Source organism: Chroicocephalus ridibundus, chromosome 1 (genome assembly GCF_963924245.1).
Source record: "Chroicocephalus ridibundus chromosome 1, bChrRid1.1, whole genome shotgun sequence".
Lineage (NCBI taxonomy): Eukaryota > Metazoa > Chordata > Aves > Charadriiformes > Laridae > Chroicocephalus > Chroicocephalus ridibundus.
In genome coordinates, this window is record NC_086284.1 from 22749021 (window position 1) to 22772377 (window position 23357).

The window sequence follows — 23357 nt, forward strand, 5'->3', positions numbered from 1 at the left end:
AAACTGTATTTGAGCTTTCTTCAGAGAATTGTGCTTTTTATCTTTGCCTCTGGCTCCTCCAACCTTACAGACAGATCTGGCAAATTTTCAGCTGTAGAGCTAACTGAAAATGCAAGAAGCAAAACGTTTTTCTAAAGCCATTCTAAAATTGTCATCCAGATAGGAAAGAACTCGTGTATCACTGTACTAGGCACTGCATAATTAGAAATTGTCTTTTATTAAAACCCTACTATACACATTCAAGCATAATGCAGTTAAGCAATTAAAGTATGAGAAAATGGTTTGTAAAAGAGAAGAAATGGACACAAAATTGGAGTGGAATCAGCTGCATAGATCAGAGCTTTGGGAAAGAAGAGGGTTAGAGGAGTTGAATAGAAGGAAAGAGCAAATGAGATACAGGGGAGGGCAAGGCACAGCAAAACTAACTTACACAGTAAACGGTTCTATTCTGTCCATAAAAATCATCCCCAGAATTCAAATTATTTTGAAGGATTACTTTTAGTGCACACACAATACTTCAAACAGCAGAACCTCAAAGTCTGTCACAGGCTGTAAATGCCCAAACAACACACAGAGTAACAGGCACCACAGCTGGCTGCAGTGATGGTGCAGATCTGTGCCAGTGCTACCAGTATTTACTAGAAAGGGGCAGACGTTACAGTGCTCTTACTCTCTTGCAATAACCAAGGTCTTGCAATCTGTCACCACTGTTAATAGCCAAGGGCCTGTCCTCAGCAGCCAAACTGGAGTAACTCCAGGAAGAGCAAGGCTTTCACAGCTGTTCCAGTGATGGGCACCACCCAGGCTAGAGGAGAAAGAGCCTGCAATCAGCAGTCCATGCTGAAGAAGTTTTTGCTGCTTTTCTCACTCCTGTGCTGCCATTCCTACTGTGGTTACAGGTATCTGTCCTGTCAGCACTCCCCAGTAAATGAGAGGGAGGAAAGACACCATTTTGGAGAGCTTTACTTTGGCAGTCCATCTACCCACCGTTTTGGGTAGCAGCATCTCCTCTGCAGACTACTCCCTGAAGCATCTTGGATCAGTTTCCAGTACAAATATAAGCCAGCTTCATTCCTAATTCAGCTCATTTTCTTGTAATTACAAGCTAGATGGAAAATACGTCAAAAACGTCAAACCCCAATAACTGCCAGTTCAGCCAGACTCAGTCACGAGGAAGTCCTGGCTAAGTGAAGGGAATACAGGATTCTTGGTGCCATGCTGTGACCGAGTGAAGTCATTTCTTTTTAAAGGCACTGATGCATATTAGACCATAATTTATGCCCTCAGGAAGACAATGTCTTAAGACATGCTCCTAACATCCTCCTAGAATATGCTAAGCACTCCTAAGATTTAACATCCTTTTCTGAATCATTCTTAACACTACTTCCAAGACAGAGTCACATTACAGAGAGGAAATTATATATAGCACAAGTATATTATATTGTTGAGGGATTCAGAGTTGACTTTATTCCCCTATCCTAATGGATATAAATCTAGACAAGAATATGACAATGTTACAACAAAACAACTAGCCTTAATGAGATGAAAAAATTGCCACTAATTTAATCAAAAGTTGTAATTAAGTACTGGAGTAAAAGGATTTGAACACAGTACACTGAAATATGGAGCACAATATATTTGCTAAGATGCACATTATTGATTTACATAGCAATGTCACTGGTACTTTGGCCTTTTGACCCTTCTGATGTTATCTTCCTGGCTATTGCGAGTTAACTTATAAGAACTTTAAAAAACTTAAAATAGCTTTCATTTCAAATGAAAAAAAACCACTTAACATCTCATTTTAAGATCATCCTCTATGGTAAGATCAATCTCCATGCATTCATGCATGCAGGATGCCTGTGACATTCTCTAGAATTGAAGGTGTAAAAAGCGTGCAGGTGACAGGTATTAAAAGTCTAACAGTCAGGTTCCAATGATACTGTCAGTCTCATTAATTAATCAAGCATTTTTCTTCTCTGATAGATTTAAGAGCACCTGCTTCAGTCAGACAGGCACTGAATTTGTATTAAAGCCAGAGATCTGACTATGCAACACCAACATCGTTGCTCTGCCAGGCTTCCTTAACTGACACATAGATCTTGCCTTTCTGGAAGAAACTAGAAAGTAAAACTTATTCATATACAAGTCAACAGTAAAGCACAGTGGCAATCTGCAGAATTTTGTGAAGTCTACGTGAAGCCCAGCCGTGCAATGTGATGTGAAAATCCAGGGTAAGACACAGCTCCCATCTTGAACAACTCACAGTTTATTTTGAAGGTTTTCCCACTCTTTCACCTCTTAATTAGAAAATGAAAGAAGACAGATTCCATCAAGGTTCCTTCCTTTCAGAGCGTTCTCCCAGAACACTCTGAAACACCCATCAGGAAGAAAATCGCTAGATTAGCTTCGAATTCTATGCTCTTTTGCAAAAATAAGAGATGAGAGCCTCTTACCCATGGTCTCACACTCTGAAGACAGCCCTCTGCGGACAGACAAAATGCAAATCTATGCTTAGTCTACCTCTCACTTCCCCTCATAAGCTGAAATAACTCCCAAACAAATATCCCATCAATCATGTATAATTCTGTGGGGGGCAGGTGGGAGATAAAGTTCTATAAAAAAACCCTCTGTATTTTGAACTTCTGGAATTGAATCATCATTTATACTAGTTTTTGTTCACAATTAAAAGAAGTGGCAGAGCAAGAATGCTGGCATTTTTTTGGTCAGTTTGTATCTCTATAAGTACTAGCCATTGTGGCATATACTTGCCAAAGCCAATATGAAGACTTAAGGAAAGTTTGTCAAAACAAGGCCATAACCACTTGATCTGGAAATTTAAAATTATAATGTATAGCCACCTTTGAAATAGCTGTGTTTACATAGTTCCAACCAGTCCTAAAGAATGGAGTTCCGAAGAATTTGGTAAGCTGTTTGGAAAATAGCAAGCACTAGAACAATTATTCCTCTTCCAGAAGTCTTTCAGGTCACAGGGTGTGTTCAGGAATAAACACAAAATGGACTTGTGGATCTGCTGCAGTTCCTTCTCTCTTCTCTTTTTTCTGTTCTTAGAAGGTACCCATTTAAAAATATTTGCAAACCTAAATCATAGTTGTGTTACTTACAGGTCTTGTCACCATCCCAAGCTTGTGGTACTAGAAGCTAAACAGACTCAACCTCACAATATTTACCTTGTTTCTTAGCACTAATCTATTCATTATACAGAGCTTACACATATAGGAGTACTTTTAAATTCTATGTCCCTTAAGACTCATGTGCAACAAAACTATTCACGTCTAAAAAAAATTAAAAAAAAAATTACCTTTTTCTGCAGTTGAAGAAATAGTAACTGGAAGAGAAAAAAAAAGATATATGGTAAGTAAACGCGTCCTGAATCAAAAGTTTGGCTATAAGTGAGATATATGAGATAGCTGACTTGTTCCAAAACATACGTCAGGTGTTAGTAGGGCCTCCCTGCCCCAGTCTGGGGTAAAACAGGAGTTAGTATTCCTCCTGACAGCCCTTGAGGCTTGGTGAGTCAACGGAAGAGCTGCAGAGATCCAGTTCCCTGCACTAACCAAGCGAGCACATTCCTTTTCACAGACATTAATTAGATCATAATTTATGCATGCTCCCCTTCAGATATGCACCTAGCAAAGTTTTCTGAGGCATGTCAACAACTAGGCCAACAGCTGTATCACTGGAAAGCAGAAAATGAAATAAAAGAAGTTCATACAGAAGTTCTTGTGAAACTGTGTTACATGTAACCTACTTTCCTCTTAGTTGTTTCCCACCACTTCTCTCTTCCTGTCACATGCTATTTTTGACTTTTTTACCCTGACTATTTTGACCCTTTGACTTTTTTACCCTTTCTTCAGGCATAGTTAAAACCTCTCCACTTCTTTCTCTTCTACATCCTCATACCCTTTTATCCCAACAGCAGATTCTATTGTTCAAATCTACCTTGTATACTGCCTGACTAGTACATCGTCCAGCCCTGAGGCTTCTCCAAAATCTTCACACTTCATTAATCAGTTTGGGTACGATGCTGAACAGAGAGCTGCTGTACTTACTGGGCCACTTTGTTCATATCACTCCCCTTGCTGGATCTCTTCCTTAAGACACTGAATTTCTGAAATTCTATAAGAAAAAGATATTTTCTTGACTCTGTCTTATACAGCAAATTTAAGCTTCTGGTCATCAGCATGAGCAAAAGGTTAACAGGGCACACCCTGCCTGCTGCAGTTCACCTCACTCCACCTTGTCTCCTCTCTCTCAGCTCTAATATTTCTACAGTCATCAGTCTGTGTGCCAGTTCAAAAGTGCTTTTTCTTGATGCATACTATAGAGTCTTAAATTTGCAGGGCTTCATTATGCACTGCAGACCTCGTTCTGAAGGGTTACTTCAGTCACAGAGGTGGCATGTGTCTCACTTAACTGCAGTTAAGGGTCTGCAACTATATTATGCAACCATGCCTCTTTTTATAGTCAACAGAGACGTAATGAGGTGATATCTCAATGTATAGATGATGCTTTTTGTTCAGATATGTGATTTTTGTTTGTTTGGTTTTTTTTTTCCTTTTTCTTTGTCCCCCTCCCTTAAAATATTCACTCAGCACCCTCTATCTGTCCATGGAAGCCTCTATGAAGTTAATGGAAAAGGTTGTGGTTCCTTCCACCTAAAGGAAGGAAGGAATTACCATCTAGAATAGAACAAGGCTGGCTTCAAACTAAAGGAGGTCAATCCTAAAGAACAGCTTAATTTCACATTAGCTGTGCATACTTGCACATCCTCCTCCTGTGTTTCTGTCTGAAACACGGACACAATCCACATAGAAGAATAGACTTGAAGTACATGATAAGCTGCAAAGTATGCATGTAAATATAAGAACAGGTCCAGTTGTGTCACCATACAGTCTCAGAACTACTTCACTGCACGCTGCAGAAGTGGCATTATTTTCAAAGCAAATCCTATGTGTGTTTCTGCTTGAAATTTCACTGATGTGTTATTTCTCCAGTTAAAACTTTTTCAACAACACACGGAGAAGATAAAATTATTAAAAAGGTGAAAAGTAAAACAAGCTTGCTGAGTAGGGTTCTTTGCTCAACTTAAAAAAAATAAATTAAAAGTACTTTAGATTAATCTTTTACTTTGGCTCCTCAGATATCTTGAGTAAACACTTTTGCACACAGCTGGACAAACATGTACTTCCCTAGACAAGAAATATAAAAAAGTTCTTAATTATCCTCTAACAGAATGGGAGACCATCATTATGTATAAAACTACAGGAAGTTTTTTTAAGTAATTATGGTTAAAGCACTCCATAATCTCTAGCCTCATTTCTACTCTCAGTACAAAACAAAATTGTGAGCCAAATTTGACGTTTGAAGACTCAAAATAATGAACAGTCTTTCACGCAGAAAAAAAGCTTAATCATGGAATGACGGAATTTTTCAGAGTTGGAAGGGACCTCTAGAGATCATCTAGTCCAACTCCCCTGCTAAAGCAGGATTGCCCAGAGCACATCACTCAGGACTGCATCCAGGCGGGTCTTGAAAGTCTCCAGAGAAGGGAACTCCACAACCTCCCTGGGCAGCCTGTTCCAGTGCTCTGTCACCCTCACTGTGAAGAAGTTTTTTCTCATATTTGAACGGAACTTCCTATGTTCTACCTTGTGCCCATTGCCCCTTGTCCTGTCACTGGGATCCACTGAAAAGAGCCTGGCTCCATCCTCCTTAAACCCACCCTTTAGATACTTGTAAACATTAATAAGGTCTCCCCTCAGCCTTCTCTTCTCCAGGCTAAAGAGTCCCAGCTCTCTCAGCCTTTCCTCACAAGGGAGATGCTCCGATCCCTCAGTCATCTTTGTTGCCCTGTGCTGGACTCTCTCCAGTAGTTCCCTGTCTCTCTTGAACTGGGGAGCCCAAAACTGGATGCACTACCAGTGCAGAGTAGAGGGGGAGAATGACCTCCCTTAACCTGCTGGCCACACTCTTCCCTATGCAGCCCAGAATTCTGTTGGCCTTCTTAAGATTATATGACCTATGAGACTTCATCAAAAAGATCCCTAAATAAACTTCATAAAAATTAATTAAAGCTTCACAGCACCAGGAAGATAATTTTCTCTTTTGTACCTCCGTCCCTTAGGTCAGAATGCAGTTATTAGACTGTGCAGAACAATTTTAGTTTGGCAAACTCCTACAGTTCGAGGTAAAAGCCAACACTGAAACACTTGTGATTTTCATCCTATCGTCCTCAAGTGAAACAAAAATAAAAGATGTCCAGTTCTCTTCTGCCTCAAAGTTCATGCAAGTGTTTCTGTTTCTATCCCTTTCACTGTTGTTATTCCCATTTTCAGATAGATTAAACAAACAACAGTCCTACCTCTTGTCCAAATTCACTCAGCAAACGGCAAATCACTAGTTTTACAGGATCTTTATATACAAACCAAACCCTTCCTTTAAATAAATTAATATTTAATCTTTGCATAAAACAGACAGCAGTATTTGCTAGGCTGGCAATATAACAAGCAGTTTTATACCATTAACAAATCAATTCTAGCTTTTGAACTCTGGTTCAGGAAAAAACCCACATAACAAGACACATTGTGTCGCTCCGTCCCTGGCCTGAAGTTTAAGTTACAAGCTTAGCTCGCTATTGCTTTTCTCCTCTGCTGCTTCTAACTACTTAGATATTGCCATCAGCTTCTGCTAAATTAATAGCATTTTCACTTCAAATATTTTTAAAACACAGTCTCTTTTTTGGGGTGTGGGATGGGGGAAAAAAAGCAGCACTGCCTTTTTGCTTACTGATTTTTTTAAATAAAATAAGCACTCCACGTGATTTATACATTAACCTCAGGACGCAACGGCACTGTACAGTAGATTAGGTACATCAGCAGAAGTTAGTGCCTTCAGCACTGCAGTCAACACAAACCTGTCCATATTTCAGAACTGTAAGCATTGTTCTTTCGAGGATTTTCAATTATCTCACCATATCAGTCTATCGCTCAGATACAAAAGGAAAAATAAGAGCAAAAATATTCTTAGGATTGCCTTCTTAATAGTCAGTTTCTGGTTTCTCAATCAGACTTATGAAATTCTAGCAAGATACAGCAGCTAGGGAAGTATAAAAAAATATGACGACAGCGAAAGCTGCAGCTCGCTTCATTGCAAAGAGCTCAGAAGCAGGCACTTGCGTGCTCACGCACACTGTGAGTTTCCACAACAGCCCCGTAATTTCAAAGGATTCAATGTCTCAGCATCACAGCACTAAGCAACGCGAAGTGAACAAGCCCCATCTGTCTGACTGCAGCACAGAGCTCTACCTTGGCTACCTCAGGGCTTCCAGAATCAGCTCCACTAAGGAAGGAGCTCAGCAAAGCCTGCCTGTGAAGAGAGGTAGATGGGCCTACGCTGAACTTCATGGTGCTGCAGCTTGTCCAGGATGTACAGGCCCAATACGCTCTGCTAGCCGGTCCTGTGCCACTGAGCAGCTTACACATTGGACCTCCCAACGCTTTGGGGTCACTGCAATACAAAACACACAAAACTAAGTACGTGACTTTACTTTCTACAGAATACTACCTCCAAAATACAGGATATAGCCTTTTAATGGGATGGATTCAAATGTGCTTTTTAACTTGGCCAGCTTCGAGGACAAGCAGAAATTCCAGGTTTGACTTTAACCAAGGAAAAAGTTTGGGCCCCTCGCTACAAGAGGTGTTGGAGCGTGTCCAGAGAAGGGCTACAAAGCTGGTGAGGTGTCTGGAGGACAAACCTTATGAAGAACGACTGAGGGAGCTGGGGTTGTTTAGCCTGGAGAAGAGGAGGCTGAGGGGAGACCTTATCACCCTCTACAACTACCTGAAAGGAGGTTGTAGAGAGATGGGGGCTGACCTCTTCTCCCTGGTGACAAGTGATAGGACGAGGGGAAACGGGTTCAAGTTATGTCAGGGGAGGTTTAGATTAGATATTAGGAGACATTTTTTCACTGAAAGGGTTATTAAGCATTGGAATAGGCTGCCCAGGGAGGTGGTGGATTCACCATCCCTGGAGGTGTTTAAAAAAAAGGTAGATGGGGCACTTAGGGACATGGTTTACAAGTGGCTCTTGTCAGGGTAGGCTAAAGGTTGGACTCGATGATCTTAAAGGTCCCTTCCAACCTCAACAATTCTATGATTCTATGATTCAAAGTTATCTCAGTTTTGATTTAGACCCTGGCAGCAAAGACACTTTTTCTTCGTGACCCCCGTTGTTCGTTACACCTCTTTCTAGATACTCTTCCTTACATTGTTGTCTGTTATCTTTCATCTCACCTATGTCACAGGAATGAAAGAGGCGGAAGCCTATAGGTTATCACAGGAAACATCCTGCAGACATAGAAACATCATTAGTTGTGTAACAGATGAGAGTGGGGGGAAAATGTCATTTGTTGGAAGCATTCTTCTTCAGGCATGAACTGACAGAGGTGCAAATTTCAGAAAGCTTTGGAGAATTTTTAAAGCTGCTTCAAGGAAACCTCCCAGAACATCTTGGAAGAACAAGTATGTTTAGGGAGCTGGTTTGCTTTCAGTTTCAGACTTATTTTTAGGATTGCCATGAAGTGTTAAAGCACCTTCCAAATCACTGCGTAATAGGAAAAAATTCCAAATATCTCTATTCTGAGGCAAAGAGGTAGAATGATCTGCCAAGACCTTGCCAAGAGGTATGCTAAAAGGTGACACATTCACCTTCAACCTTGGAAGAAAAAACCCCCACCACTTTACAAAACCCACACACCACATATCCCCACTCTCCTAAAAGGCATGTTCCAATCAAAGCCAGATATGCTCCTTGCAGAGCAAGAAATTCAACTGCAACTAATGCAGAAGTACAGAAAAGGAAAAGAACTGATCTTGTTACTGATGTGCTATGTTTATTTCCCCCTGTCCCCTCCCACGATGGCTGCTAGCAGGAGTCATACTTTGGGTATTACAGCCTTTCCATGAATCTCAAGAGTAGCATTCACATTTTGGCTGACATTCCTCATGGGTGGGAAGAAAGAGTGATAAATGTGCAATTCCATCCCTTCAGCAGATGTACAGCTTTAACTTTCCTCAGTTTTTGAGGAAAAGGATTAAATTGTGTGTATATATATATATATATATATATATATATATATACACACACACACCTGCATACACACACACATATATTCCCAGAAGTTACCAGTACTGAAACTCAATAGAAACTCCCCACGGGCATTACCATGTCCGCAAAGACAAGCACCACTGCCATTATCTCAAGTTTTTCATTTGTTCAGAGAATGGCATTTAATTGAAAGCATAACTTAGATTTATGGTAACGTAATTCCCATTTGCAAATGCAGACCTTAATCACTTACAAGAAGATGGTAGAAACATTATTTACTGATACAAGTGGGACAGACAATGAGTGAACTTCCTTGAGCAAATACTCATTTGACTTCTGCTACAAGGCAGAGCCAGCACATGGAGACCTTAGCACCTCTCCACTGTTCTCTAAAAGCTGTAATTCCGTGACCTTTCCACACTGAGCTATTTCTTATTTCCTGACTGGCAGGCACCCACTAGGTGCTTTCCTCCCTAAGCAGCAGGGAGTTGTTTTTAGACAAATGACTCAAGATGACTGAGTTGACAGCATTATGTAGCCAAATGCCAATGCAGAAGATGCTGCCAGGTCCCTGCCGAAAGGCTATGGGGGCCCAGGAATCACACACATGACTTGCCACCAGCTGGAACACATGTCCTCTGCAGAAATTTGAGCCATATGAACCTAGAATTATTTTCATATGGTGCTAGATTGATGTATTTTTTTTTACTCCAGATCTCTAGGAGTAGGACACAGGTTTCCCCCCAGTGCACTGCTAGGTCATTCAGAAAGTAATGTTTTATAGAATGGCGAGGCAAGAGAGGTGGCTCCACAAGCCCTCATGCTGGGCTGGCATGAAGACACACGTGTTACCAGACTGCAGGCCCCAGCAATAGTGCTGCTTGGGGCTGGTCTGCAGCGTGGGTGCACCATCACCCAGGTCTAACGCAATGCTTGTCTCAGAGGCATGACCTGTGGTGGACAACTCTTCTTGCAGGCGTGTATGAAGTTACCCCTCTCAACCATCTACCCACTCCACTATGGCAGACAAACATAGCAAAAGTGAGCCCTCGCCTTCCCAGACACTTCAGCTCAGGTTTGAGTACCAATGAAGGCAAGTTTGAGTGACCACAAACAGCAGGGAATTGCAGTGATGAAGAGTGAACGGCAGTGAATGGCCTCTTGCCCAAACCACAACACTGGGTTACGCACAGTCAGTCATGAGAGGGAAAAGAAACTCTGCCAGGGCCACTGATGTCTTAAAGCAGTGCGGCCGTTGGCACAAGCACCTGAGCTAGAGCCCAAACTCCTCACACACACCGTGCACAGCAAAATCACTTGAGTAAGCTACTTTGCAACTTCAAGTCATCACAAGATGATGCCTTCAAAGGCACTGCAGGGAGTGCAGGGGGGGAGAAATCCGGCATGGGAGGAGAAAGGAGGAAGAAAGTACAGCCAGGGAAGAGACACCTAACTGCAAGGGCGATGCTCTGCTGTTTATGGCCACCAAGTTTTCTACGCTCATGATTGCAATGCCCATTGCTACAGGATTCAATGAAGCATTATCACAGGGACAGGTAAAATGCATTAATATTTCAAATAGGGCAGTTCAAGCTGCACTGCAGACCTTTTTTATTATTTGTTACCAGCCATAGTTACAATTTGTTGGATGGTTAAAACAATATTAATGCAATTCTTTCACTATAATGAGTAATTTTGAGCACCCAGAGGCTTGCTGCCCAGAAAACATTCTCTTGTCACAATAACAAAGGAGTTTTTTATTTAGCCAAGGTCTTCTCAGCCTCAATGCAGAGAGTACATGCATAAATACACACAGAGCTACAGCAGAAATTAGCATTATCAATGCAAGATACTCCTTGGGTACTGAGTTACATTTAGTGAATTAAGCTATGACAACTTAAAAGACTTCTGCCATATATTCTGGGAACAGTAAATTTTGTGCTATCACTTCCACAGTTCAAAAACACAGCTACAAAGGCAGCTGACTTCTGGAACCCACAAAATCCTACAGATGACTCCTTACCTCTGCCTCTACAAAACATTCCTGAAAGTTATACCAAAGGTCTCCTAATGGTTTTCTCACCAAGGGTGCCTGCACATTTTAAATGATTTCACAGTCCCACACTTGCGTCCACATCAAGAACCACAATGTAATGAGCGACGTATCAGCCCAAATAACTAAAGGCTTTTTCTGCAGATGAAGTTAACATTCAGCTGCAGCAATGTACCAGGTTTGTTGTCCCTGAAAAGCCCTATTCCCTGAGAAGCACTATTCACTTTCAATTTACCATAATTGCCCAAAGAAACCTAATGTAACTCGATTTTCTTCAGCTATTTAATCACTATTGCCACTGCTCATTCTATTTGCATTTTGATGGATTTTTAAACACTAGCATTATTTCTATACGCTTTCCTCAGCTGCTTACTCAAATTATTGGTCTTTCTTCATTCAGATCTTTCCTAAAAATTCTGCTTTATCATAACAATAACAGCTTTATCGCCCAGTTGTTTGGAAGTGCTGCACATAAGTTGTTTCCAATGTTGCCTTTAAGCTATCAAACACAGCCAAAAGAAAGCCGTGTTTCTTCTGGAAAGACAAAGAGAGCTCTCACTTGCACGAGTCAGTGAGCTGTGCTCCCTCTGGCACAAAGGGGAATGGGAAAAAACAGAATTGCAAGAAAGGCATGGAAACTCAGAAGCATCTGAGTGTAGCTAGCTTATGTCCACACCACTAATTAATTACATTTACATTTGAAGGAGGGGTATTTACACTCAGGCTGGCCAGATCAAGCTCATAGTAACACTACGCTCTGTGAAAGGGCTTTTTGTGTTAGGAGTAACTCCAGTGGTTCTGTAGTTAAGACACTATGAAGACACTTGCAAGATACGGGAGAGACAAACAGGACAATCAGCTGGTGTTGACAGCATGCTAGTACCATGTGTTGTACAGAGCTGTCTTACACATGAGATCAGGTGCTCTGCAGCAATACTAGAAACCAGCAACATATTTAAAGTAAAAATCAAAAGAAACAAAATACACACTCAGCCAAAAACCAACATACAATTCATTCTTATAACATAATTTTTCAGGTAATTAAGGAGTTATCATTTCTTTAAAAAAAAAAAAAAAAACAAAACAAAAAACCAAAAAAACCCCAAACCACTCTTCACTAATTCGCAGTTGTAACTGCCAGTCAATACCTGCCTTGAATATTGTCACTCAAAGCTGCTTGTCTTACTGGCTCAGGACGCTACTAGTAAATCCATTTACTTCTACTCTAGACAGATTTACTTGTACTCTAGACAGATTAAAATAGAGTGACAGTCTTTATTTAGCTATTCCACACAGCTGAGAGGTATGATGGCAAGAGAGCAGAGGTGTCAGGAACAAAAATTAGACACAGCTGCTGTGACCTACAGATGTGAACCACTGCCCAGTGGCAAGAGCCGTCAGCCGATGGTAGGGACCTGCTTTGTTAATCAGGCACTCTTCTTTGCATCTGGCTTATGACTCTTCCAAAATCAGTCATATCCTTAATTACTGAGCCTGCTTTCAACAATTGTTTCCTCAAATATTAGGATAAAATCTCCTTGCAAAACTCCGTGGATAAAAATCTCCTTGTAAATCTCATTACAAAGCATTAGGCACTCTGTTTTCTGAGAGAAGGATTTTACTGTTGCCAAGTTCATCGGGTAATGGGAGAAATCAAACTGCCCAACAAGCTGACTTCCTCTCATGCATTAGGTCACTGGATTCCTCAAATGCAGTTTTAAGTTTAATTTTTTTTTTGGTAGCATTGGTTAGGTTTGATTGGTATTTGCCACCTGAGATTAAATATGGAGCTAATTATAATGAAAATAGCTAACTGTCAGCCAGCAACACATTAATAACATAGCAGCCAGTAATGTAATTTACTTGAATTCCCATCAAGATATCAGTAAGCCAAGCTTTTGAATAGAGTCCTTTAAGGAAGTTTTGTTTTGAAATATGTAATTTAAAAACAGGTCTATTGGTTGTGGGAAAGTTTAATGGTGGGGAATTCATGTCTTCAATACACTGGACTTGTAACTCCATAAATATTTAGTACTTTATTATTTTTATTATTAAAATATTTATGGAATAAATAAAAGTTGAAAGACTTATGATGATTTAGAGAATCTGTCCATATATGGCTCATCAGGTTGGCTGGTAACAAATGCTGTCATCTTTAAACAGTGGAGGCTTTATTGCTTGTTCTTCTTGCAAAATAAAATGTCACTCATTGAACCTTACTTGAACGGAAATATCTCAGGACAAACCTTGACCGTAGCTAAAGCTAATTCCTCTAGTTTCTTTGCAAAAAGGAACACATAGCCAGCAACTCCCCAGGAACATAACAAAAGATCCAGGTGCCGCAGAGGGAAAAAAACATCAAGGATAACAGGACAGAAAGTTTTGATAGAGGACAAGATCAGAAGGACATGTTTTTGTTGCAAGAGGTCTCATTTATCTATGAGACCACTTAGGAACATGAAAAAGGAACAGCATGAAGACTGCACAAGCCACTGCAAAGGGATTTTGGGATACTTCAGAAGATTTATACTAAATTTTAGAAAGTACTCCAGAGTAAACAGAGAGGCAAGCATACAAAAGAACATCATCCATATAGCTCTCGTTCAGTAAACATTGCTCTCAGTAATTAAATAAATAAATAAAATCCTCAGAGCTTACCTGCCTGCTGACAGTTGACCTCATATTCTTGGAAAGCATTAACTCAGGACTCTGTAAAAAGGTCAGCTGAAATAATATAAATCCTAATGCAATGTGTGTCAAGGAAAGAAACAGAGCTGCCTGCTACACCTCACAGGTGCATTAGCGCTCCCGCAGCAAAGTACTGGGTGTAACACAGCAGGACTGCCAAACTGCCTAGCAAGAAACAAGTAGAGTTTGATGTATGGATGACACCTGCTAAGAGGATTAACTTTTGCTGTCATTTTTCTAGGATATCACATATCATAATACAGTTGCAAGAATATCTACATTTGCAGATGAAGTAGTGGAGAGTGGTACACTGGTGAGAAATAGTGTTTGTGAAGAACAAGAAATTATTGCCACTGGTTTAACAAATAACTCAGGAACCACACAGAGTTACGGAAAGTCAGATGAGGAAAGTGATTACTTCTAAATATCTACGACTAAGTGCGAGGTGACCCAGACCCTTAAACCTGCTGCCTCCCGAGAAGTCACACAGAAACATGCACCAGGATGGGATCAGGAAGTGCAGCCCCATGTCTAAACATTCCAGAGAAGCGATGCAGCAAGAGGAGAGCACTGTCACGCAGTACACAAGGAGACTATCAGAAAACCAGACAGCTGAGGCATGGCAGCACAGCTCCTGATGCCCTGTATGCGACTAACAGCTCTCCCTGACCATCCTTGCTGCTCACAAACAGATCCCTGTTTCCACTCCTAACGGCTCTTTGGCAGTCGGCTCTCCCAAGTGGCTCTGCAAGAGTGGGAAGAAGGGAGAAACATAGGATCTTTAAAAGTTTGAAAACATCAATAGAAAAAAAAGCCACACAAAAAAAAAAAAAGAGAGAATGACTGACTCTAGTGCTCAATGGTCTTTAAGCTTCCCTTTGTCTGAATTCATAAATTGTCTGAATTATGAATTATTTAAAAAGTTCAAGCCAACCCTCTGCACTAGTTGCAGCTTCAGCTTTATCTCAGCGGGTATCTACCTTCCAACACAGCAAATAGTATCTCTGTATGCAATTACTAGGCTGAACTCAAGCTTTTTTATATATATATAATTATTAAAAAAAAAACCAACATGAAACTTAAGGAGCAGTCGATTAAACTAATAAAAATTTACACACACAAAGGATCCCCACAAAAATCCTATGTAAAATTTGCATTCTTTTCCAGATATTATAAAAAAAGACCTGCATGTTAGTTACATATTTTTTTCAAAACAGAACAGAAATCAAGTTTTGCTCTGTTTTGGGCTCCTTTGCAATGTTTGGGTAAATCTGCATGTCACAATCCCATAGACATAAAAGCCTTCAGGTACCATCAATACCCGCACTGTGGAAATACATTTCGCTTCTCTGTTTTTTTAATCCAAACTTGACAAACTTAAAAGCCATCACTACTTATCAAGAAGAATGGTCCAATAACAAGTTCTCTGCATTCACACTATGATAAGGCAGTTGCTGAGGCACTCAATGTAAGTTTTAAGTCTACCACAGACAACTGCAAACCAGCTTATAAATTAACTGTTTGTTTAGGTCGCTTCAAACAAATCACATCTGTTCCTCTCAAGGTTATTTACATTTAATCTACATTTTGCTTCATTCTCTCTGCAGTGGCAGCTTGCCTAATTCCAGATGAATTATTGCTTCCATCTCTAAAATTTTTTGTTCCAAATAGGCTAAAAAAAAAAGAAAAGAAAAAGAAAAAAGAGCTATTTCCCAGTTTACTGCTTCACAAGAGATGCATAAGAATTCCCTGCTCTGGAGACAAACAAACATCAGGACTGAAATACTACAAACAAAAAAACCCTGCATAAAAACCTCACTCAGTCTCTCTGTAAATCATAGGATTAAAATGGTTCCGTGCTTCACATTTAAGACAATGCTGCACCATATTTAGAATCAGAGAAAGCGCTGCAGAAACTGCAAAGGCAAAGCATGCTGTTCTTGTGATCCAGTTCTCTGACTATCTCGTAAGACAATTTTAATAGCCAAAAGGGAACACGAATAAGGAACAGATGAGCCACTTGGCCTTTCCAAAAAAAACGAAAAGCAGGGGCTTGAAATGCTGCAGAGGAGGAACTTGATTTAGCACCGATAAGAGAAGACAGTCAAAGGTTACGTAGGAGGCACTCCACTGAGGATTTGGGCGAAGCGGGGGCGGGAAGGGAGGGAAGCAGACGAGGGGGAAAAGTCTGGGGTTCTTTCTTGACCTAGGACAGGAGGAGTTAAGCACATTCCACAGAAAACAATTTAGTGACAGCAGAAGGAGGTAATATTGGAGAAGTGGCTAAAACAACAAATGTATTTGTTGTGGACTCATTATCCCTTTTATACCTGATTCACCTCACACAGAAAAGTCACCTGTGATTACTTTGAAAATGTTTCTATTAAATTTCATACATACTACTGAGAGAAAAACGGACACTCTTGTCCTGTTACAGGAAAAACATGCACCGGGTAGGGAGGAGTGAACGACTGAGTTGAAAACTCCATAAAAGCTGCTTCAGGAAACTCAGGAACTTATGGTTTATAACACTTCTAAGGAAAGTACATGTTAAACCAGCATAAACTCTTACCAGTTGTAGGAAACTGTTGAACAAAAAGAGCTGGATAAACACTGACATTGAATGACAGGGGAAAAATGAACCCCATGAACCCTCAGCATTTACAGGCACAATTTTAGGCAGACAACTAGGATTTCTCCTACTCCCATTTTCCATCATAGGCACTCTCGTGTTCCAAAAGTTAAAGCAGGTACAGTGCCATCCAAGTGTTTCACCACAGCTCAGACACCCATCTTTGTAACACTGTAAATTCTTTGATTACGGAAAGCACATCCACACTAACTCATAAAAATATGAGCTCTTAGAGAACAAAGTTTTAATTATTTAAACTTCAATAGACAGCAGAACCTGAAGTTCACAGTATGCAGAGTGTCAATAACCTCAAACTGATGTCTACTGAAAACGTACACTTGAAATTCTGGTCCTTTTATCCATAGTGTCTTGTAGGAAAACTGGGAGACTGGTAAGTGATGAAGTAACGTAAAACCCCTGATTAAAAATAAAAGCGAGGTTTTAGTTCACTGTTCTAACTCTAAAGGCATACAGCAAGCTCCTACTGTTGTTATCAGAGAAAAATTTGAGAGAAGTTATTTTTCATAACCTTAAATACTCCTACTATCCAAACCCATTCAAATGAAGAACAAAAGCTTTATAGTCCACATCTACAAGGCGATCAGGAAGCGCTGCACCAATGAGCGATCACAGCTACAACAAACAAGTAACACCACAAGCAGAGTTCCTGCTTAGTCTCAGATACTTGTGCTCAGCTCCTTGCTTTCCCTAAGCCCATTCCCTCCCCTACTCCAAAGCCATCCTGCCCATGGAACAGTTTCAGTCAAGTTTCAAAGCTCGGTAGAGGTCCCACACTAAGTATACGCCAGTAAGTCTCACCAAAGCTGTTCGATGGGTAGAAGAGACAAAGCCCACGCTTCTGTTGGGAAACAGCTGCTCTGAGCTCAGGTGCTTGTTTACCACCTGCCCTTTGGCAAGCTAAGTAAAACCAAACCGGTCACGGCACCCCACTTCTTTTTGACCAAATGGTAACTAGGGATCAAGGAAAGATCCCAACTACTGCAGAGCTGTCGGGAATGGTTTAGCAGAGACAGAGGAAAACTGACAACGGAGGGCTGGGGTGGGCACTGCAGATAGAGGGCTGGGAGGGAGAAGAGGGACAGAGTCCTTCTGCTGGCAGAAGAGTAGGAAAAGCAGACAACCAGACAACTCCCCAAGAAACCAGGCTAACTAGTTCTGTTCCTCTTGGAACAATTTTTTCATTAGAGGACTGCCAAGAGAGCACATTTCATGCCATATAAAGGGCACCCGTCCTTATAAACGAATACGACCAATACAGTGCAAAGCACCATATAAGAAGATAGATAAGCTTTCTACTCAAGCTGAGCATCTAGTTTTCCAATACATTTGTATCCAGTCTGAGCACTTCAACAGGAATTCTACTTATTTATAATAACAGAAAAGGTTCTCATTAAAGATCATAATATGCATGCTTGAGCTGAGACACTACCAGACAACCAAGTGCATCAAAAGCAGTTCAATTTTCTTTATTTTGAAATTCATGAGAGGCACATAAGCATAGTTAACTGTTACTAATGCTCTAAGCTGTTTTAATTTGCTGTTTCTTCTCTTGAAACAGTAACCCTCTTTTCCTACAGGAATGCTTCTTGCATGCTTAACATGCAAATGTACTTCAGTGCTGATAATTCAGCTTTTTCTGTAGTTTAAAATCAGAAGTTACCAACATACTGCTGATAATATCACCTTGCCATTGCTTGATTGCTACGGCATTAGCATTTTCAGAAGAGATTTCTCCTGGAGGAGGCAGATGGAATTACCTTCTCTCTGTTTATGCAACAGACACTTCAAATGGGAGCATTACAACAGATAACCATGTGCTTCTCATGTGGACTGTGCTTTGGGGAAATCAGAGCTGTCTCCCTACTGACGAGCTACTGCAGTCTCCTGGAACAGTAAGGAGTCAATTTGTACCATTAACATGAAGTTATGTATTCTAAATTACAAACTGCTTTTTTTTTTGACAGGATTTTAGACGCATTAGACACTACACTGTATTAAAAAAGGCAAACCTTTCTGCAAGTAGATGCTATGATAAGAACACACAACTAGTTACTCCCGTAGCTTTCAAAATCACATTTTTCCATACTTTGCAGAGTTTGAGGCATGAAAACAGTCATACACCTACAAGAATAGTAAATCCATAAAACAAGCCATTCTCCTTACAACTCTCAGCCCAGAGAAGAGCCAGAATTGCGCTTTTCAGAACATACAGTTCTTGCTATAGAAGTAAAACCCTAACCTGAACAAGATTTTTATTTTTTTTAAAGAAAACTAGCCAGTAGACCTTAGTTACGATCTGCAGACAACTCAGCCAAAGTTAACTTATTTCTCTTTTTCTGAGTGCAGACTGCACTACCAAATTCTACTAGTGTTTTATCAAAATGGTTGTCTGTAGGAAACAGGCTGGCTTCACCCACCAACTCCTACTACATGTGTCAAAACAGTGTCTTCTGACCATCCTCTAGCCAGTCTGTATTCCAGCCCATCACCTGCAAAAACATTTGGGATAGGTAATAAGATACAAGTCAGACATAAGTAAAAACGAACCACAAGAAAAGAGCTCCACTCATTTCTGAGCTTCTGAGGGATGTGGTAAGCAGACACAATCAGTCCAATTCACTAATAGCATAATACAGCCATTGTTTACAAATGCAATGTTAAAAGCAAAACATGTTTTGATAACAAGGAAGAACACATGAAATGTTTTTAAACCAGTGCAAAGCTATTTGACAATATCCCTTATGTATTTCTAGGTGTGCTTTCTTGCAAACAGAGCTCTGGACAAGTTATGTGTGAAAAGAAGAAATAATCTAGTAAGAAAGTGTTCATTCGTATTTTTCTACTTAAAACTTTTTTAAAACATCTGAATGAGATGTTCCCTTGAGTCTTCTGCAGTTCCTTCAGTTACATGTGTTCACAGATTCTCTTCCACTCTGCTGACATTCCCTCAACTTCCATGCATTTGGTGAGAAAGGGCTATTTTCACCTTCCCAATTAGCTTAATAGCTAATTTACCTGATGGATCACAACTACACAGCAACAGTGGTCTAAATAAGCCAGCGTTCACCAGCATACAACATCAATGCTTCAGCGAGATACAACAATGCTGGCAGTTTCCATGGGAGGAAAACAATAGACTAGCTCATGAATCTTCTTTCATCTTATCCACAACAGTCCTCCTCAGTGTTCACAACCAGTATATAACTAATATAATTTAGGGTTATAGAAGAGTCATAACCAAGTAAATACATACTAGCGGTGAATTACAGAGTAAAACTGAGTCTGTCAGACACCAAAAGGAAGACATTGAGCAATATGTGAGCAGCCCAGCAGAGGGGGGTGGGGCAAGCAGCACAGGGAAGCAAAACTGAAAGGAAAAGGGTGATGAGATGAAAGCAGCAACCCCAACTTTGCTGTACCATCTTCTACTTGATTATTAGGAATCTTTTATGATACTACATTAAGCATGGCTTCCTACTTGATCTACTAACTGAATACATGTGTTTAACCTTTAATACACGAGGAGAGACTAAAAGGAGAAAAAACACAAACAGGAAGAAATAGTTGGGGGAATGAAGGCTTTATCTCTTCCTGCTTCCTTGTTAGCTCACATCTTAACAGTTATCAAATCTTTAAGAATAACCTTTGAAAAACACTGGGGGGGGGTGTTGTTCAATTTCTCTTTTACTCTCAGTATTTACTCAAAAATTTCTATTGTGTCTCCTCTTTTCTAAAGCTTCCCTTCCTCCAGCTGTCTTTCCTTTTCCCATGCACACATCAGCTGCACATCACGCCCTTTGCCAAAGCCACAGAAACACAACAAGCAATATACCCTGCTTCTACACCCACTGTTATGTGAACGTCTGCAGGGACCAGCAACACCTCATTCACTGGCAGTGTGCTAACGGCACATCCTTGCTCTTCTTCATAGTACATAGTGCAGTATTTCTCAGACCAAAATAAAACATAGGGAACACTGGGAGAAAGTAAACCTACCTGCCAAGAGAAACAGAAAATCCTGTGTTTTTCTATAAAGACTCTCTATGCTGGTTTGAATTCAACTGCAGTGTATAAGAAAAGAACACAAAGGAAAAAAACAAAACAAAACAAAACCCAAACCACCCAAACACAAATCCCCTTTCCTCTGCCTTGATGAGGTGGCCTTTTACCAAGAGTGTAAACAAAATTCCAACGGGTTAAAAACAAACAAATGAAACCCTCAAAACCCCAAACTTAAAACAGACAAAACTCACAGAAAAATAAAATCCTTGGTCACCAAGTACGATTTAGACAGGTAACAACTGTAAAATTCAGCGACAGCAATAAAAAACAGTAAGTAATTTTCTTATTAAATGACCACTTTTTCCTAATAGTCTGTATGTGCAGACATTAAGAATAAAGCTGATTTGTGAGCAAAAAGTGCCAGATGTCTAGAAACAAGATTTATAGATGTGAAAGTTCTTGCATAAACAGGAGACAACCCTTTCAATAATTTTCATACAAATGAAACTCTAATGAACTCAGAAGGCAGCTTCTCTGTGCCTGAGAAGGAGAAATTATCCGCCAGCACCCAGCCCTGACCGACTCTATGATCAAGACAGAGAGCTGGGGCTTGGAAAGTTGGGGTTCTGTTCTCAGTTCAGCCAGAGACCACCTGTGCGACCCTGGGCAAGTCTCTTAATCTCTTGAGTTTTTGTTCTTTGCTTATTGTCCTCCTGGTCAGACTGTAATGGCTACCGAAAACCTTCAGGTCACATCCGAGTCTATAACCTCACACAGACCCTCTCAGACTACTGCAAAAACTACCCATGCCCCAGACCTCCAGTATTAGAGATTGCCTAAAATTTCATTCCAGGTGTTTATAGTTTTAAGCATGATTGTCCCAGAAAGCCAGTACTATTTACTGACACAGACCACTAAACCATAGCATGGCAAGTTTGGATACACTGACATATCTGCAACTCTCTCATGCCTATGTTTCATGTAATATTTCAACAAGCATTCTTTTACAACTATATTTCTACTATTTTAAGTCCAAATAACTTTTTGCCTGTGATTTATGTTCCAGTCCATGTACATAGAGCTAACACAAAAGGCTATGAAATACCACTGGCATTCAGAAAAGTTATCCAAAAACATAAGTCCTGCAGATAAAAAGTAACTTGATTATTTCTAATAGAAGGATGTATTTACAATTTTGCCCAGACAGAAAGCATATGCAAGCCTTTTATTTCTAGCTAGAGATATCAGAGTACGTATTTTACACAAATATGAAGAAATAACGAGGACCTACAAACACTAGATAGACCTATACGTAGCTTAAAATAGTTCTTCATACTTCTGTTTTGCCTTTTTTTCCCTTTTCACTTCAGTTCCCTTACTTAAACATGCCAAACGCTCAGTAACGTGGTTCCTAAGTTTTCCTACGCTGCTTCCAAGTTTTACCAAGTCTGACAAACACTGTGCATCACCGTGCCGCTCCATGCACCCTGCCCGGAGACAGCCAACATCCTCCTGATCTGAAGTTAACTCCTGAAGACAGAAAAGGGTAAATATCATCCTGATCGGCACCCTCTGCAAAGTCAGATTTACATAACGCTGAGCCCTTGCATCCAGAAAGCCTTGATGTGGCCTGAGAGAACCCCATAAGCCCTAAATCCTTTCCCCTGCCCGCTTAAGCGGGATGTTTTCAGTCTCATTATGCTTCAATGACACTGGGCTTCTTAATTAGAAGGGGGGGGCGGGAAGGATAAACACACTCACAAGGTGGTCAAGGAGTTATTTGATACATCAGGAACACAGATTAACAACATAAGAACAGAAAGAGGAAACTTCTTACGCGGAGCCATGAGGGGCAGGGACCCCCCGAGAGACTCCCCCTCTCGGGGCGTCCCTGCCCCTCATGGCTCCCCGACGGGGTCCCTGCCCCTTACCGCCTCCCTGAGGGGCCTGACCCCAGACAAAGCGCCCCGGATCCCCCGTCTGGGCCTCCTCTCCTCCGTCCCCGTCCCTCGCTTCTCCGCAGGCGACCCCGGGCCGGGACCCCGCCGCCATGAGGCGCCTGAGGGCGGGCTCCCGCCGTCCTCGCCCGGCGGCCCCGGGAAGGTACCTGAGGTGGGGGGACAACAGGTAAACCCGTCCCCGGAGGGAGAGCCTGAGGGGAAGCGGGGGGGTGTCTCCTCTCTCCCTCTCCCTGTTCTCCTCACAGAAGGAAAGCCTGAGGCGGGCGGAGGGAAAGGAAACCCCGCCGGAGCGCAGGGGAAAAGGGTGGTGAGGGGTCCCCCCCCCGCCCGGCCGGCAGCTCCCGGCGCCCGCGACCCTCCCGGTCCACTCACACACACAGAGCTCCACCACATAGGCGTAGTAGGACCAGGCCACAACCAGGGCGATGAAGGCCACGGGCACCCAGGCCAACGCCTTCTGGCAACACTTGAGGACGTGGGACGGCGCCATCTTCCCTGCCGGGCCGCCGCAGGAGGCATCGGCGCCGGCGCTACAACGGGCGGCGGCGGCGGCTGCAGCTACGGCCGCCGCTGCGGAGCCGGTCCCGGGCGGGCGGGCGGGCGGGCAGGCCCTGGGCGGGCCGCAGTGGGCGGGAGAGGGGCGGCCCCGGCGTCCGCCACCGCCTCCTTCCCGCGGGCGCCGAAACGCCTCAGCGACCCGCCGCCCTCTATCGACTCCCTTCGCCGGGAGGGAGGCGAGCGAGTCCCGCTCTCGCAGGAGGGGTCGGTCATGGGGGTTTCACCCGGCACCGGCGGGGCCGTTTCTGGGCGGGATCCTCCCCCAGCCATAAAAAATTGTCTTAAAGCTCAGCGTTGCTCTTTTGCGGTC

General features: G+C 41.8%; 1 protein-coding gene across 5 annotated transcripts in view; it reads right to left on the minus strand.

Moving 5' to 3' along the window:
* ZDHHC20 (zinc finger DHHC-type palmitoyltransferase 20) overlaps positions 1–23072 on the minus strand; it is a 50875-nt gene extending 27803 nt beyond the window's left edge. For 3 of the 5 annotated variants that reach the window (XM_063331121.1, XM_063331125.1, XM_063331118.1), the window contains exons 1-2: positions 22862–23072; positions 3323–3349 (exon numbers count right to left, since the gene is read on the minus strand). In XM_063331121.1, coding sequence (XP_063187191.1) covers positions 3323–3349; positions 22862–22979 — 145 coding nt within the window. In that variant the 5' untranslated portion in view covers positions 22980–23072. Of the gene's footprint in view, positions 1–3322; positions 3350–4073; positions 4141–22861 lie in introns of all 5 variants that reach the window. The other 2 variants (XM_063331133.1, XM_063331138.1) reach the window with 2 other exon arrangements.
* Positions 23073–23357: the final 285 nt, after the last annotated feature.